The sequence below is a fragment of the Chamaea fasciata genome, unplaced genomic scaffold (genome assembly GCF_029207755.1).
Source record: "Chamaea fasciata isolate MVZ Bird 193981 ecotype frontalis unplaced genomic scaffold, bChaFas1.0.hap1 SCAF_21, whole genome shotgun sequence".
NCBI classification, from domain to species: Eukaryota; Metazoa; Chordata; class Aves; order Passeriformes; family Sylviidae; genus Chamaea; species Chamaea fasciata.
The window spans coordinates 5,146,520-5,163,772 of record NW_027094106.1 but is presented as its reverse complement, the minus strand read 5'-3'; the positions used below and the strand labels follow the sequence as shown (position 1 = coordinate 5,163,772).

The following is a 17,253-nucleotide window of genomic DNA, read 5'->3' as shown; positions in this document are numbered from 1 at the left end:
GGGGTGCGAGGCTGTGCGGGCACAGCGGGGATCGCGTCAAAGGATTAGATTAATTTAATTAGTAAATGTACACGGCATGATCAGGCTGCGCAGAGGGAAATGGGGGGGTTGCACGCCCGGCTTTCCGCACTGGCAGCCCCCCTATTCCTCTCAGTACCCCATTTGTGCATCACCATTTGTAGCAGATGCTAAATGGAGTTAAGAGAAAACATCCAAAATCTGGGTCCTAAAGAAAAACCAGAGAGGTTTGTTAACGTCTCTGAGTAGCCTAAAAAGCCAATATCAACTTGGAGAGTGGTTTTCCAAAGAAAGGGAGAGGGTCATGATCTTGGGAGCCACTTCTGTGAAACGTGAGAGTTTGGTTCAGAGAGGAGAAGAGTGTTGAACTGAGAAACCAGCAAAAGCAACGCTGATTATTTAATCTGATTATTTTTAGAAGTCTTATTTCTTGTTTCACATCAAACTACCTTCTTGTGAGAGTTGGGAAGTTAGCAGTTGCCTCTCTCTCTAGGGACAGTCTGCACAGGCACCCAGAGAACAGTGAGGTTTTACCCTGTGTTTTTAATTTTAAAGGCAGCAAGGAGCCTTCTCTGATTTCAGCTGAATGGTTTGAGCAGATTTGCAGAGAAGTTGGGCTGCTTCTTCCCCCCTGGGCGTAGCAGCAGGAGGCAAATCCCACTGCCACAGCCGAAAATAAGTTTCTGCAAAACAAGCGGTGACTGGAATGATTAATTAAAGAGAAAAAAAAAAAAGAGAGAGAGAGAGAGAAAAAGAAAAAAGAAAAAGAGAACGGTTGAGCTCCCAGCCTGTCTTAAGGTTTCTCCTGGAGAAACTTCATCTCCTCCAGCCACGATGTCTTCCACTGCCCCATGAGCCTTTTTGCAACAACCTGGGACCTCACAAAGGCTGCCTGTGCAATTTTGGGATTAGGGCAGATCCCAAACAAAGCTCCCTAGCCAGGGGATGTGGGGGCTCTTTTGCTCTAAGTAGAGCCTCTAGGTGTTTGTGCATTCCTCAAGGACTGAAGGCTTCTCAGAAGTGGAAAATAGAATTAATTTAGAAAGTTTCAGGCTTACATGTCTGTTTGCCTGCTGATAGATCTGTGCTATGGTCCCAACCAAAAACTTCGAAGCTGAGATGTGGAAAAACATCAACCCTTCAACCCTCTGCTCTTTCCCCTGGGCTAGAAATGATCTCAGCTGCTTCAAATCCTTCTCCACATTGGAAAATCAGAGGTGGTGTGGAAAGGTGGGTTTTTTCTGATCCTTCTTGTATAAATGAGACCTCACACGGTGGTGGCCTCTAAGGTCCCTTTGAAGGCAATCCAAACCCTTCTGGGATTCTGTGAACCAGCAGCCAGACTGTGTGGGCACACAGCAGAGCTCACAGGATCCCTTAGGGTTAGAAGTGCCCTCTGCAGATCACCCAGACCAACCCCCCTGCCAAGGCAGCGTCACCTAGAGCAGGTGACACAGGAACACGTCCAGGTGGGATGTACAATTTTCTCTTTTTGTGCAAATATTCTCTTTTTGTACTATAATATCCACAGCTCCATCCCCAGCTACAAGTTCAATGTGGTTAGTGCTAATTGTATAAAGCTAGCCAATGGTCATGACCACAGGGCAGATTTACACTTCTCCCTACTTCATCATCTCCTTACGTCCACGAGACCTGCAAGAAGTTTGGTATCTTCAATTTTGAGCTGCCAGTTCCTCTCCTAGACCTGCCTAGAGCTGGCCAAACGATGAAGCCAACATTCTGGGGCATCGAAGGCAGACAGGCCACATAATACAAACCTCACACAGGTTTTTGGTACGAACAGGGCAGGAGCAGCTGTGGTGTGGACTGTCCTGTCCACCTTCACCCATCACACCTGCAGGGAAACACTCAGCCCTCGAGTCCCACGTCCAGTTCTGGGACCCTCAATTCAGGAAGGACATTGAGGGGCTGGAGCGTGTCCAGAGAAGGGAACAGAGCTGGGGGAAAGTCTGGAACCCCAGGAGAGGCTGAGGGAGCCTGGAGGGCTCAGCCTGGAGAACAGGAGGCTCAGAGGGGACCTTGTTGTGCTCACAATTATCTTTCCGGAGGTTGTAGCCAGGTGTGCTCCAAGGGACAGGGTGAGAGGACACAGTCTTAAACTGCATCACTGCAGGCTGAACATGAGGAGGAATTCCTTCACAGAAAGGGTGATAAGACATCGGAAGGGGCTGCCCAGGGTAGTGGTGGAGTCCCCATCTCTGGAGGTGTTTATGGAAGCACTGAATGTGGCACACAGTGCTCTGGTCTAATTGAGATGGTGGTGTTCATTGGCCACGGGTTGGACTCGGTGATCCCAGAGATCTTTTCCAGCCTGATTGATTCTCTGATTCCCAGCAGCCAGACCCCGTGGCTCGAGGCAGTAGCGGCCGCACGGGTCTAGATGGGCCTCCCACACCCTGGGGCAGCCCCATGAGGGAACACCCCGCTATAACCCAGCCCTGGGCGGGCTCCCAGCGAGACCTCACACCTCTGGCTACGATAATTTCCCCTTCTGAACAGGGAAAAGATAACAATAATCAAATAAAAATCCAAAAGGGGGAGGAGGGAGAGAGAGCGAGAGCGCGACCCCCGTCTCCACGGTAACGACCCCACAGCGCCTCCTGTTGCCACGGTAACGGCCAGGCCTTCCGCCGGCGGCCGGAAGCGGCGGGCGCGCGGGGCAGCGATGGCGGCGCCCTCTGCCCCGCCGGCCGCCGCCGCCCTCACGGTGCTGCTGTCGGTCGGTGCCTCCGCGCCCGGGCTGCTGCGGGGTGTCCCCGCCGCCCGCTCCGCCGCCGCGCTGAGCCCCGCAGCCCTGCACCACGGGGAAGGTGAGCAGGGCCGCCGGCGGGCGCAGCCGCTGCCTCCTTGGTCCCTCTGCCCACCCCGTTCCGCGCTTTCCCCAAATCCCAGCGGAGCCTTTGTGTCCCCTCTCTCCGGCCTTCTCTTTGTCCTGCCCTGGACCCCGTGGTCCCCCCCCAGCCCCCGTTTCTGTGCATTTCCTCAAGCCCGTCCGCTGCTCCCCCCGTGCCCCTTCCCGCTTTCCATGCGCTTCCCCTCACCTGCCCCGAGCCTGCCGGGCGCCCATTTCAGTCCCTCGCCATCAGGCTGCTCCCCCACACCCTCATCTCTGTCCTTTGACAGTCAGCCCAGGGGGTAACGCTACCAGGAGCTTTTCTGAGTGCGTTTCTCAGTCCCTGTGGTATTCCCAAAGTGATTTTTATCACACGTTTAATTCCCGTGTTCCAGCTTACCCCCGTGCAGTGATTTCCTTTGTCAGCCCAGGGCTCTGAGCTGAGGGGTGGATTCCACCATCTCCTCATGTGTCTCCAGGGCTTGCACTGGAGTGTTTTGTGTCTCACTGGTATTTTTCTGGCGGTGGAGCTGAGGTTGATGGGAGGGGGGTGCAGAAGTCTGTCTCAATCCTTGCTGTGTGCAAGGAGAACACCGAAACAGAGGGCCTAGAAGCCCTTCTGAGGTGTGATAACCTCCAGACATTTTTGGGTGGTGAAAATCAGCCTTCCAGCAATTTAAGAAGTGTTTATCTTTTTTGCCCAAAACCTCAGTACTGCAACAGTTATTTTTATGTCTCTTGCCTTCTGTTTTAATGAGGCTGAAATTTACTACAGATGCTGTTGCTTTTTTCCAGGCAGCTTCCCAGGAAGCAGCAAGAGCCAGCCCATATGTTTGTGACACCCAAGACAGAGTGAAAACAAGTGCTATCTGGTTATTTATGCCTGGTTTTAAAGGCCTCAGGTTCCTTCTCTTCCACACCAGGATAGAAATGAAAGCTATTAATTAATTAATCCCATGGGCTCGCTCTCTCTCTACTCAAGCCTGGGATTGTATTGTGGCAGCCCCAGAGCTGTGTGTGCCTGTCTGAGGTGCTGCTGTGCTCAGTTCACAGGTTGATCACCTACATCTTCATCTACCAGGACCTGATCTCCTTGTCCTGTGGTGCTGTGGTCACCTGGTACTTTGCTGGCAGCTTTGAGAAGAACGTGGGCACGGCGAAGCACTGCATCCTCACTGCCACTTTCTCCGTGCTCTCTGCCCTGCTGTTCCTCCTCCTGCAGCCCCTTGTCTCCAGGCTGCTGGAGGTGGGAGATGCCAGAGGCTTCATGCCAGTGGCTTTTGCCATGCTGGGGGTTTCCACCACCCGCTCACGCATGAGGAGGACTGTGCTTTTTGGTTTGGGAGTTCCTGTGGTGCTGGTGCCGTGGCTTGGGCTCTGCATGGCGTGGTTTGTGCCCCAATCCTCCCTCCTGGGGAACCTCTGTGGGCTCCTGGTGGGGGAAGCCTGTATCCTTTCCCAGTGGGAAGCCCTGAGGCGGAGAGGGATGGTGGTGGGGAGAGGGGATGCTGTGGTTCTCCTGGCTGAGGTGCACTGGCTTTTCCTGAGCTCTTGCTCTGCACTAAACCCTCACTGGTTTTGCTCGTGCTCAGTCCCGTTCTGCATTTGTGTTTCCCGTCAGGCTGCCCCTTCTCAGTGCATGCAGAGAACATGAGGAGGGTGGTGGTCTCTGGAGGTGGTGCTGGGTAGAACTGGGAGAATTCTCCAGGGAAAGTGGTTTGTGGGCAGAGGGGAGCTCTGTGTGGCTGTGTCAGAAATGAGAGTGTTTTGTCCTCAGCTCTCCTTAACAAGTTCCTGACTTCAGATGGCCTTGGCTACTGCTTCTGCTTGGATTTCCCAGAGTCAGTGGGCTCTAGGCTGGACCGGGTGTTCCCTTTCACTCTGCTGAGGAGGATACCAGGGCTGAAATACATCCCGGGGTCCTCAGCAGAGAGAAGAGCCTCTGAAAACAGCACGTAAGTACAGGAGTTCCTGTGAAACACCTTGTAGGGGTATTCTGAGGTGTGAGTAGAGGCCTTCAGTTGTCTCCAAAAGCTGCACTGTGCCTCTCCTGTTCCCATCGTGGGTGTTGTGGGGAGCAGAGTCACCCATTGATGTTACACTGGTGACATTAGTGTGACTAATGAATTGCCACACATTAACTCAGCCAGCTCTATAGTGAAAGCTAAATGGAGGTTAAAGACCTCTCCTCTGCTGCAAGGGCAGCTGTACACATGGGAATATTGCAGCTCTGGCTGACAGGAAAGCTAAGTTGTGTAACTCTGGCCCAGCATTAGGCAGTTGTTCCTGACTTTATGGCTCCCTGGGGCATGATCCTTATCTTTATTTGCCCCACCTCTCCTGCCAGGAATGCTGTGAAGTGAGTTTTGTCCAAACCTACTTAGGACCAGAGCATTATAAATTAAGGACGGCACATACACAGTTCAGTGCAGACCTTTTGGTCCCTTTTAAGCTTTCAGCAGGTTTTCAGTGTCAAGGCAGTGTTGCTTTACAGAAAAGAAACCTTGGGGCCCACAGCTGACATTCAGGAAAGGTTTTTAGTATAACACAAACAATGAGAATTCACTTGTACTCTAAAAAACTTGTAAATGTAGGTCAAATATTTACTTATTCTAAGGTGTCCTTTCAGTTTCACAGAGGAAAAACAGTTTTCTATTCAGGGTTAAATTCTATGTGTTGTTTAAGCCATCAGCTCGCTGTAAAGTTTTATTTGAGGTGGAAGCACTCCCAGGTGTTTGCACTGCCCTCACCCATGGGAAACCATAAAAGCAACCCTTGCCTGCAGCAGGAGTGTTCCCCAGGTCCATCAGGAAACACAAAACGTGTGAGTGCTTGCAGGGGAGGCCAGACAGACCCAGAATTGGTGTTTTCCCTCTCTCCCTCCTGTGCAAAAGCAGCTTTTGGGAGGAGAGGGAGCCTGGCTCCGTGCTGAGCCTGTGTCAGCACCAGTCCCATCCTGCTGTGCACAGCACCTCAGTGTCTGAACCTGCCTCCGTTGGTGAGGTGACACAGGCTGCTGTCACACAAAGGTATTTACATGAACGTTTGACTGTCAAGCAAGGCGTGGGAAGGTGTTTCTAGGATGCTTCCACTGCTGCAGCTAAATTTGCATGTCTGTGTCTTAGATACAACTTCTGTAAGTGCTTCTGGAGTTTAATTTTTATTATTTTGATTCTTATTTCCAAGCAAGAGCTCTTAATAGTTTGGGATTTGTATTCATTTCAAATTTTCATAAGATTCAGGCATTAAATTGCTGCAAGACAGGAGGATATTTCTTTGAAGTCCAGGCTTTGGCATCATGTTTGTGTCCACAAATATAAAAAAATCCAAACTCAAACCCACGCCTCAAACAATTAAAAAGAAATCACCAAGCCTGAAAACCCCAGCGTGAGCCAGCCTCTTCTTGCTGGGAACTTGGCACTCATGGCTTCATGAATATTGCCTGGATTCTCAGCTCTCATCCTCATGTTGTGCGTGGGCTGAGCAGCACTCCTGAAGTCCCAGAGGCTCAGGCTTCCAGGCTGCTTGCCTCTCTCCTGATAGGTTTTGGCAGGATGAGTCATGCCTTCTGCTGGCAAGCACTTCCTAGCCCTTGCTTCTGAATGATTAATTTTATCTCTATCTCTCTCTTTTATTTCTAACTCTTTCCTCTTTTTTTTTTTTTTTTTTTTTTTTTTTTTCCTCTCTACTCTGGGCTCCTACTCGCACCAATGACCTTTGTGTTTTCTTGGTAAATAACACTTGGCAGCTGTAACTTCTCCTGATTAATGACTTGGCAGATGTGTCACTCACAGGGCAAGGGAGGGGGTGTGCACAGGGATCTCAAAGCACGTTGCAGTTTGTCTTTGTGTATTCCTTGCACAAAGAGTCTGGGGCCAAGAGCCACCTCCTTCAGTGGGTGTGGAGTCAAAGTGGGCTGGGAGTGGGAACAGCTGTCCTGGGAGGCCACTAAATCCAGTTTTTACTCAAGTGCTGCTTATAATAAGAGCTTCTGTTGTGGTGAATCCCTCTGATGGATTGCAGTGACTTCTCTGAGCGTTGGTCCGGAGGAAATCTGCCCCCAGGGCGCTTCCAGCAGTAATTAGGCAATGTCAGTTCTGAGCACAGTGTAACCTTCTGTTTTCTTCCTGCCCAGGATTAAGCCTGTGCCTGGCACTTACCCCACGCAGAGCTACCACTGCCCTTCGCCTCTGGCCCTTCCTGCTCAGCCCAGTGCTCAGAGCTTTCATCACAGCCACGCTCTGGGACACCAGGGAGCTCAGCAGGGCCACGCAGCAGGACACAGCCTCAGTTCTTCCCACTGCCAGGCCAGAGGGGCCTTTGGAGAGTGTCCTGGGCAGGCCCAGGCTGGAGCTTTGCCGGGACAGTGCTGCCAGCTGGGCAAGTTCTCTGTCCCACAGCCCCCTGCAGCCACGGGCATTCTGCCTGGTGTTCAGCAAGCACCAGGGTATCCAGCAGCCCCAGTGGCCCCTGTTTCACCTGAATTTACCAGAGTCCAGGTGTACTGATCCTCCAGGGAGCTGCAGGACTCACACAGGGGCAGGAGCACTGTAAGAGGCTCCCACAGCAGTGCATTGCTGGCATCTCTACTGTGTCTGGCGTGTGTGTTGGAATGGGTTGGCAGCTCTAGTGAAGGCCATTCCCCTGCTCCCTGGCATAGTCTACTTGAATTATATTTCCTTTATAATTTTTTTTTTACTTTTTGATATGGCTGGAGGATGGGAACTGTATCACCTCTGTGAATTTCTCATCCTTTTTAAGTCTTTCTTCTTTGCTGCATTTAGCAGCTGCCTTTTTCCACAAGTCCACTGGAGTTCCAGTGCACCAGCTCCCAGGCCATGGTAGGCAGGAACCTCACTGGCAAAACACTGAGCAAATCTGGGGTTTAACTAAGCTGCAGCAATAAGCACTTCCCATTTACATTCCTGTCTTTTTTACAGGTGTGATGTGGCTAGAACCCAAAAGGAGTGGGAATCATAGGAGTTGATTTTAGTTTAGTTTAGTTAAGTTTAGTTTAGTTTGTAACTTTAAAATTAAATGGAGGAGAGCCGTTGTCTGTTCTACTGGTGACTTGCCCACTAAGAGAGTGCCTTGAAGGGGGCTTGTTGCACCAACCTGGGGCAAGAGAATAGAATACAGAATACCTTCTACCCAAAACAGCTCTAAAATGCTGAAGGTCCTGTGTCTGCAACAATGGATTGCCTTCATTTTCTGACAGCATTGCACCAGCTCAGCCTGTGTGTCCACCACTTGTTAAGGCAACCACGAATGCCTGTGAAGTAGTGAGAGACTTTTCAGTAAGGAATTTTGGCCCTTTGTGGAGCAAATATTTATAAATCCAAGGAACTGGGAGGGACCTTAACAATGGGTTAGAAGATTTAAGTGGAATGTAGCAGTGCTGTTGGGGCTGTTCATACTGCTCAGCTTTAGAAATCTCACCCACCAGTATTAGCACAATCTCTCTCTGTTTTTTTCAGAGCTGGTGGGCAGGTGTGTGGGAGAGGGGAGTTTTCAGCCAGGGATTTGCAATAGGATGCACTGTTTGGTGCCTGAGGATGTAATGAAGGAGTTTGGTCCAGTTGCTGGGATTTGAGCTCTATTCCCAGCTGTGTAGCCCACCGTACAGTGCGCAGGAGGAATCTGCTGTCTCTGTGTCTGTAAATCAGCCAGGATCTCAACAACTGCCCTTGCCTCTACTTGGACTTTTGCTGTGTGCCATAAAAAAGTGCTCCATGAAGCACAAAGTGCCATTCTTGCTCTTGGAGATGTTCTTGCAGTGCCTCACCCATCCCCAGAAACTCAACAGCCTTGGGGCTCCTCCCTGCTCTGGCCTGGCCAACGGCAGCTCTGGCAGCTGCACTTCACAAAGCACGTCCCTGCCTCTTTGATTTTACCATCATCAGGGTCTGAAGAAGCCCTGTGTTGTTATCCAGCTGCTTTACTTCTCCAGCAGCTCCTCTGGAATGACTGCCACGGTCCCATGTGGGATGCAGGGGCTTCCTTTTGGAGGAGACCAAAGTCAGTGCTGAGAACTTGCATCTCAGATAAATAAGGCATGAGTAAGAAGCTTTTCTTGCAAAGGTGAGCACCCCAGGCAGGGCTTTCAGCAACTTGGGAACCAGTTTGGAGTTGGGGGACAGCTCTGTCTCATACCTGATTATTTCACTCCTCTGTGGGATCACTAATGGATTGATTTCATGTTTTTCCTGCTGGCAGCAATTGCATTGTTATATTTTTAGTGTGGACCAAGAGCAGGACAAGGAGCTTGTTTGGAATTTAAAAGCATTGTTTGTAATACCAGGGAAGAAATCCTAGAGATAACATTGAAATGTTGATACTCCACTCCCGGTAGTGCCTTGATTTTCCACCTTGTGAAATCCTTGCCTGGAAGCTTTAGGAGTTTAATCACTGATTTTTTCTCAGAAGGATGATGAGGATCGATAGCAATCACTAATGTTGTGTATCTCCAAACTGTGAACTTGAAATAGAATCTGAAAGACGGACTGGTTTGTCTCTGGGTTTGTTTGTAAGTGGGGAGCTGGAGCGTGCCAGCATGCCTCCGAGGGATGGGTGGGATGGGATCCCTGGGGCGGGATCAGTGGGATGGGATCCCTGGGGCGGGATCAGTGGGATGGGATCCCTGTGATGGGATCCCTGGGCCGGGATCAGTGGGACGGGATCCCTTGGCCGGGATCAGTGGGATGGGATCCCTGGGCCGGGATCAGTGGGATGGGATCCCTGGGGCGGGCTGGGCGCAGCTGCGTGTCAGGCTGGTGGCCTCGGACGCGCACTGAGGACGAGCACTGGGGACAAGCGGTACTGCACGCTGGAAAACGCTGGAAACCGGTTGTTTTTCCTGTCCTGCTCTTTATCAGTCGATCTGGTGAGCGATCCGCTCTCCCCGCAGAGCTGTCAAAGGGATGGCGTGTTTCCAGTAGTTTCCTGGCTTTGCAGCGGGAGAGGAAGCCCTGTAATTGTCACCGCAGTGTCACTGCCGGCAGCGGCAACAGCCCCAGCCCCGGCTGGTGCAAACCTCCCTCCAGGAGGGAAGGAGCAGGTACCAGCCACCAACCTTTCTGTGCTGGGACAAGACAACTTCCACAGCCTTCCAGGTGGGCCCTGAGGACAGGACATGCCGGATGAGCACAAAACCACAGTTTGAATTTTTTTTCTTTCTGCTCCCACATCTCTTGGGAGCTTCTCGGTGACTGTGGCAGATCACTTGGTCTCTCTGATTTCTACAGCTTCCACCACGTCCCCAGGAGTGTTCTGAGTCCAGCTGCACTTACTGGTTGTGTGCAATGTGTTGGACCTGTGTTCAGGGCCCTTCAGATGGATGTTTGTGGAGATTTATTTTCTGTTCCCTGCAGTTTTGAGGGCATCCATTCCACAGTGAAATGCTCTGGGGCAGTGGAGTCCAAGTCCCAGTTCCTCAGGGCTGGGGGTGAATTCAGGACTCATCACCCAAGGAAGTGAAATTGCTGAGAGAGAGGAAACAGGTTGGGATGAAATATTTGCATATCTGTCTAAGGCTGAGAAGAGGATTTAGATTTGAAGGAGAGGGAGGTAAAAGTCATCAGCTCACTGGGCTTTGGCATCTGCCTAACTAAACTCACAGTAGCGTTACTCACCACACATTGCAATACCCGCTCATTGCCTTGGTGGGGAGACAGAGAATTGAAGTTCCTAAAGCAAGGAAAAAAGAAAAAAAAAAAAAAAAGAAGAAGAAAAGAAAAAAAAAATCAATAACCTCTCAGTTCAGCCTGGGATGGCTGCCCCTGGGGTGGCTGCCCCTGGGAACGTGCTGTCCCTGGAGGTTTGTTATTCTGTGCCTCTGCCTCATTCCTAGTAAAACTGCCACTTCATTCCATGCCAGGATTGCGTCTGTGCACAGGTTGCACAGAGTCCAGAAAGCTCCTTGGGTTGCCCCCATGTCCTCAGAGGGTCACTGCAGAGTGACAGTCCAGGGACAAGTGCTGGGAGCAGAGCCAGCTCTTGCCTGTCCTTGGAGTAATGGTCCTGCCATGGGAAGGATGCTCTGGAAGTCCAAGTCCATTCAGCTCTCCAGCTCCCACCATGGTGCAAGGGAAAAGGAGCCAGGGATGCACAAGGAAAGCAGAACTGACTTGGACCTGCATTGCTGCCCCATCCAGGAGTGAGAGGGGACCCACAAAGAGGGGAGGCCTGGCAGGAGACATTGGTGCTGGATTGAAAGCGGGTCTGTGTTTCTTTGCTTTCCTGTCATTAACTTTTGGCCAAGCACACCCATGCAGACATCCTGACTGGGGGCCGAGTTCCCTGTGCCAGGGCCAGGACAGTGCCAAATGCCACCTCCATGGCTGTCCCGTGTTGTTTGCTGGCACTGTGAGGGTTCTGTGGCCAAAAGTTCAGCCTCAAACTGTGCTGGGAACAGAGGAGAGCTGGAGAGGTGGGAGAAATAGGTAGAGAGACAAACTGGTCTCTGGGCTGCAGGACTCTGCTGCTTGCCCCGGGGGGTTTGGGCTGGGTGTGATGAGACCCCAGCCCCTTTCCTGTGGGGACAGGCTGTGCCATAATCCCTGTCGAGGACCCCAGCCATAGACCTGCTCTGTCCTCAGGACCACTGGGGTCTTTAACCCGTGTCCATTCACCCCATGGGGCACAGTCACAGACCAGTCACCTCAGGGAGCTTCCATGGAGTCAATCCCAAAACTGATGTGAGTGGCACCAGTACTCAGGTTACTTCACACCCCTCAACCCTCTGCTCAAATGCTGTCAGGAAACAGGGTGTTCTTCGGGTCTGTGCCCCTTCCTCACACCTCTTCTGGCTCCTCTGGCCCCTGCCAGGCCCAGCTCAGACTCTGGACCTTCCCCGAGTCTTTTATTGACTCTGGAGCGAGTGTCAACACAGCGATAGTGTCAGGGTGGTGACTTTGGATGTGCCACTGCCCAGCAGGCAGAGGGAGGGGACCCAGCCCGGGGTGACCCCACAGAGGCGTGGGGCTGCTCAGTGGGGTCAGGGCAAGCTGTGCTCTGGCTTTGGCCAGGTTGGAAACAGCAGAGTTGTAACCCAGCTTCACCCCCCCAAAAAAAACCAACAGAGAGGAGAATAGCGGCCCCTGTGGGACCCGGGGTCTGGAAGTCTGGGTTGCGAAATCTTCCACTGGGACTGTGAGGGATGCTTCCAGAGCTGCTTGTGCAACTTTCCGGTGTGGCAGCGAGAGATAGACCACCCCAAAACATCCAAATCATCTGGGCTGTGGTTAAATCAGAAGCATGTGCTTGCCCCGGGTGGAGCAACACCCTGGCTCCCAGGGAGCGTGGCAGTGACTGGGTGCCACCCCCCATCGTGGGGTCCCCTTGGCCCCCCACGGGGCCCTGGTCTGGGCAATGACCCTGGGGGGAACTGGCAGTCCCACAGCAGCACCATGTGCACCCAGGAGTGGCCGCAGACAGGGCACCTGGTTCTGCAGGTCCTGGCTCAGCCCAGAGTTGGTGTCCAAAACTGACCTCAGCACCCTGACCCCAGCCCACGACCCCAGCTCATGACCCCAAACGTGACTCCACAGTGACCCGAGCCCTGCTCCCACTATCACCCCAACTCTGACCCCACCACTCACCCCCATACTCACTCCCGAACTACTATGCTGACCCCAACCCTGCCCCCCGTCTTGATCCAAGCCCGCCGCCCACGCTGCCCCCCTGCTTGCGCCCACTGTGCCCTCTGGACCCTGTTCGTCTTCACCCTGACCCCAACCCTTGACCACCCCACGCCCCAGTTCTGACCGCCCCCTGACCCCGCACTTCACCCCGGCCCCTCCCGGGCGCTCCTGTGCCTTTAAGACCCCCCTCCTGGGGCTCTACCATGCGCCGCCGCAGAGGGGGGATCTCCACGGGCAGTAGCGCCCGTCGCCTATTGGCGGGCGGCGAGGGCGGAGCGTGTTCCCCCGCGTGTGTGCCCGGGTGGTGCGGCCCGCTGTACGTGCCGGCCGCGCCGGGGCCGCGGGAGCCGCCAGCGCCAGACGGGCCGGGCCGGCGGTGGGTGCGGGGACTCGGGGCACCGGGGACATGTGGCTGAGGAGGAGCGGGTCCGGGGAGCCTCTGGGGCTGAGGGGGGGGGGGGGCTGAGCTCCGCTGCCGGGATCCTCTGTGCTGGGGAGGGGCGGTCCGGCATCCCCTGGTGGGATTGGCATGGGATGGGGGCTCTTATTATATTGGGGGGACTGGTGTGACTGGCTGCCTGTTCCTGGGATGACTGGGGTCCCCTGTGTGGGGGTGCTGCCGTGAGTGGCCCCGCTGTTATTGGCGGGAAGGTCGATGTGAATGGACCTCTTTTTGGGGAGGGACTGGGATGAGCAGAGCCCCCTGTTCACCGGGAGGTCTGGTGTGAGTGGGCATCCCGTTACTGCGGGTTATTGAGATGTTTAGAGATTCTTCTTCTTAGAGGGGTCGGGGAGGACTGGGATGACCCTTGTTATCTGGGGAGTGTGCTGTGATTGTCCCCTGTTAACTGCGGGGGACCGGGATGACCAGAGCTCCCTGTCACCTGGGGAGTCTGATGTGACTGGTCCCCTGTTACCTGGTAGGAATTCCATGACCAGAGCCTGTCCTTTTTGGGAATGTCTGGTGTTGCTGGGCACCCTGTTACTGGGGAGACTGGTGACCAGTGCATGGCATGAGTGCCCCCCCTGTTGTTTGGGGGGTGCCGCCATCACACCTGTCCCCCCGGGGCCAGTGGAGGGCTGAGCAGCACCCCGGCAGGGTGGGCAGCCTGGGAGCGGGGTGATGCCTGCCCGGCCTTGCTTCCACCGCACTCAAGGGTTGCTCAGACTTAGCCCATCCCAGGCTGTTGCTGTGTAAAAGCCTTTAACGAGCTTAATTTTCCGGCGCTTCCCTGCAGAACGTTATTCCCAGCGTTTAGTCGACACCTTTGCTGCAGGCTGGGCTGTTTCGCTGTTGCTCCGTCTATTTCATTTTACAAATTGCGGGGTGTGGGAGGGCTGTTTGCTCCTGACTTTTCTCTGATGGAGTTTCTTGGAAGAGTGAAATCACTCACTCTGGGGGTGTGCTTGTCAAAGGAAATAATGGGAATCCCCTCGTTTTGGGAATATTGAGGCTGGAGGGGGTGAAGGTACCTGGATGATACTGTTGGGAATTAGTCATCAGCGTGGAATTGGTTCTTGGGGAGTTGTCTTAATTGCAGGACTAAGCACTGCTGGTGCAGCATGAGTGTGCTTTGTTCTGCCTGTACTTAGACCTTGGGTTAGCTTTTGGAGTGTGAAAGGAAATGGGAATGCTTAGTGGAATGTGTACAGAGAAGAGGGATCACTGAGGCTCTCTGATGTGGGTCTGGAAAAGTGAAACGGATTTGTGCTTTTATAGCTCTTTAAAAAGTAGAAACATATATCCGGCTGAGAGACTGGAAAAGTGCAAGGAAGAAAGAGTCAGGTCTCTGTTTCTGAGTTGTGAAAGTGAATCAGTGATAGCGTTGGTGGGGACATCCCCTCCACAACAGAACTCTACACTTTGTGTGGGCTGTTGTGAGGAGCTGTGGGGTTTCATAATTATTTTTTGCTTAGTGGGGTGCAGTGATGCACACATCCCTTTTGCTAGATAGAAGGGAATGGGCTTTCTTCCAATATTTCTGAATTCTCTGAGGAATCCCGAGGAGCTGTTGCACACACGCAAAGCAGCTCGCTGATTAATCTGCTGCAAATGAGGAAATCAGTGTTTTGTCTGGGAGGGCTGCTGAGCCAGACCCTTCCTGGCAAACCCAGCATTGTCTCAGTACAGGTTTTTCTTCGGCTGGTTGACAGCACTGAAGCAGGGTGTGCATGGCACGAAGTGTGTCTCAGTTTTGCACGTGGATATGAGGGTGCATGAGAGGTGTATTTAGAAAACATGGAGCAGGGAGGATGCAGAGCCACAGGGAGAAACTCCAGTTGAATGTTTTCTTTTAATCTTGGAGTGTAAAAGCCTTGGAAGGTGAGGTGCAGAGTGGGCAGGAAGGAGGGTGTAGTGTCACAAATCTGAGTTAACCCCCTTTTAATTAGTCCTGCTCTAATTGTGACAAGGAAGAACCTCTTGCTTGTCATCACTTCACAGTTGTCTCCTGTTCAGTCAGGAATTTCTGGGTTTGTGCCTTCTGCAACTTCTATTTTGTTTCTTGCAGAGCAGCTGGAGGAGCTCAGACAGAACCATACAACCAAAACCCTTTGAACTGTCTCAAGGGAGACTTTCCCTGCTGCTCACCACCCTCCGTGCTGGAGCTCACAGGCCCCCCCAGCTCTTGTTTGCAGACCCATAGGTGCAAGGTAACCCCTTTCTTTTGAGTGTCACAGGTTGTGGAGTATCTCTGGGTGCAGTTGGGTTTGGGGAGGGTGGCTGGCAGTGGGTGTTGGGGGTGGTGGTTTCTTTACCTGCAGCAAAAGCAAAGTGTGGAACTGCCTGACTGAAATCTTACTTGGTCTTTGTTGTCTTCTTTGCCTGGTGTGATACAGCAGAGTTTGTGTTTGCTCAGTTCTGAAGGACTGGGTAGAAGGCTTCCCTGCTCAAATCTGTGCTTTTGCCATCTCCTCCTCTGGTATAAAAGAAAACCACCTGCAGTTACCTCTGTGGCCACTGAACTTTGTTCTGTTTCATGACGTCGACTCTCCTGCCTCTAAAAACACAATTCGTAGAACTTGCATAATTTGCTTTCCCAATGTGATCGTTTGATCCCAGTGATGAGATTACTTTGTACATGCTGCTGTGGAGAGTGAGTCACCGGCCCTGCAGTGACAGGTGCACCTCTGCCAGGATTACTTTTTTATAGGCTTTGAAATTTCATAGGTCAGAACAAATAATTACAGGCTGCTTGTTATCTCTTGCTGTTTATCTCTGAGTGAATATTCAGAATTAATTGTGTGCTGCTATCACCCATGGAATCCAGGGAGACCAGAAGCTGTCTCTGGTGGCTGCTGGAGTTCCACAAGTCCAAAGAGTGGCTGAGTTTGACCCAGGGTGGCAGGTTGTTGTAGTTTTGCTTAGTAATCAACCACATCCATGCCTCCAGTCACTCCTTTGCAAAGAATGGAGGTACTGAATTATTTACCTTCCTTTCTTGCTGTGTGGAGTAGGAGATGACGAGGTTTGGAGTTAGAGATGGGGTTGGATTTTTCTCATGGGTAAAATCTGGCTCTGGCAATGCAGGGGAAGTCTGCTGGGAAGGTGTAGCAACCAGCCTGGGGAGTTGGTAGTGCTGGCAAGCAGACTGGATCTCAATGTGTGGTTGTTTGTGAAACACATCAGTTGACTCTCTTTCACGGGTCATTGCTGCATCTCCTCTCTAACTCCAAGCTTTGGAGGAGCAAGTTGATAAAGTGCCTGCAAGGATTGTGCAAGTCCTGGTTGTGTAACAGGACTCAATGCATAACTGCTGGAGGTAAGAGGAGCAGCTCCTGTCACAAAGGAACAAAAAAAACCCAAACCTGTGTCAAGTGTCTTCTCTTTGTGTTGATTGTGCTGGGGAGTTGGAGAGCTGTGGTTTTTGCAGGTTGGGACCAGCCTTTCAGCCTGTGACCCCTGAGCTGGCTGGTGTCTTGTGGCCCGTGTCATGTTTTGGGTATGGAATCGATGTTCTGAGGTCTGCTGTGGCCATGTGTGATTGCAAGGGGCTGGGAAGTCATCTGTATTTCCCAAATCATTTCAAAAAGGTGAAGTCCAGGTCAGATTGCTGACCCATGGCAGGCAGGGATGTTTTGTAGGATGATTGCACACCCTCCTGATAGCGCAGCCAGAACAGGACGGCTCTGCTGCTGAGTTTCCAAGAGATGCAAGGATCATGCAGTGACACCTCCATCCCCTACAGCAACGTAGGAGATGGGCTTGTAATGTCTGAAAAGCTCTTGCATTCTCAGAGGAAACTGGCCTTATAAATATAAAATGTCCTGGCTCCTTACGAACAGTGCTGGGTTCTCTTGAAATAAATAAACAAATCCCCAAAACACACTGTTCCCATCAAAAGCCTTGAGAATTCTGAAAACTTTGCAAGATCTGTTTAACCCTGTCCCTCTGGTGCTCTTTCAGCTGTTGATTTCAAAGGAAACCTCTCAAAAGAGACCAGCATTGGAGGGTTTTGCTGTTCAAACTTTTCCTGGTGGAAGAGGTCAAAGTCTCTGGCTGCTGACCCCATCCATAGGGCCCCTTTCCCAGTGTTGGCTGAAGGCAAAGCCACAGCCTGTCACATCAAACCTCCACAAACTCAGGCACAGGGTGCACAAACAGCCTGTGGGGAGGAGAGGAACTTCCAGCCGTGGCAGCACAGGGTGCAGCGATCTCAGAAGAGGCTGCTGGAAACACGTCATTTTCCATGTTGATCTAAGAAAAACATCTTCGGCAGGACCTGAACCATGCAAAGTCCA

At 52.2% G+C, this 17,253-nt stretch overlaps 2 protein-coding genes across 3 annotated transcripts in view; both read left to right on the top strand.

The window, feature by feature from the left end:
* Window positions 1–2,704: 2,704 nt before the first annotated feature.
* Window positions 2,705–9,375, top strand: RHBDD2 (rhomboid domain containing 2). The gene is made up of 4 exons (XM_066202055.1): window positions 2,705–2,849; window positions 3,919–4,320; window positions 4,677–4,827; window positions 7,008–9,375. Exons 1-4 carry the CDS (start codon window positions 2,705–2,707, stop codon window positions 7,378–7,380), a joined length of 1,071 nt encoding a protein of 356 aa, XP_066058152.1. The 3' UTR covers window positions 7,381–9,375.
* Window positions 9,376–12,804: 3,429 nt separating this feature from the next.
* The window catches only part of POR (cytochrome p450 oxidoreductase), a 28,377-nt gene continuing 23,928 nt past the window's right edge, over window positions 12,805–17,253 (top strand). Inside the window, exons 1-2 of one of the 2 annotated variants that reach the window (XM_066201720.1) lie at window positions 12,805–12,889; window positions 15,029–15,165. The gene's annotated coding sequence lies outside the window, so the exon portion shown is untranslated. Of the gene's footprint in view, window positions 12,890–14,930; window positions 15,166–17,253 lie in introns of those variants that run through there. The other variant, XM_066201721.1, reaches the window with a different exon arrangement.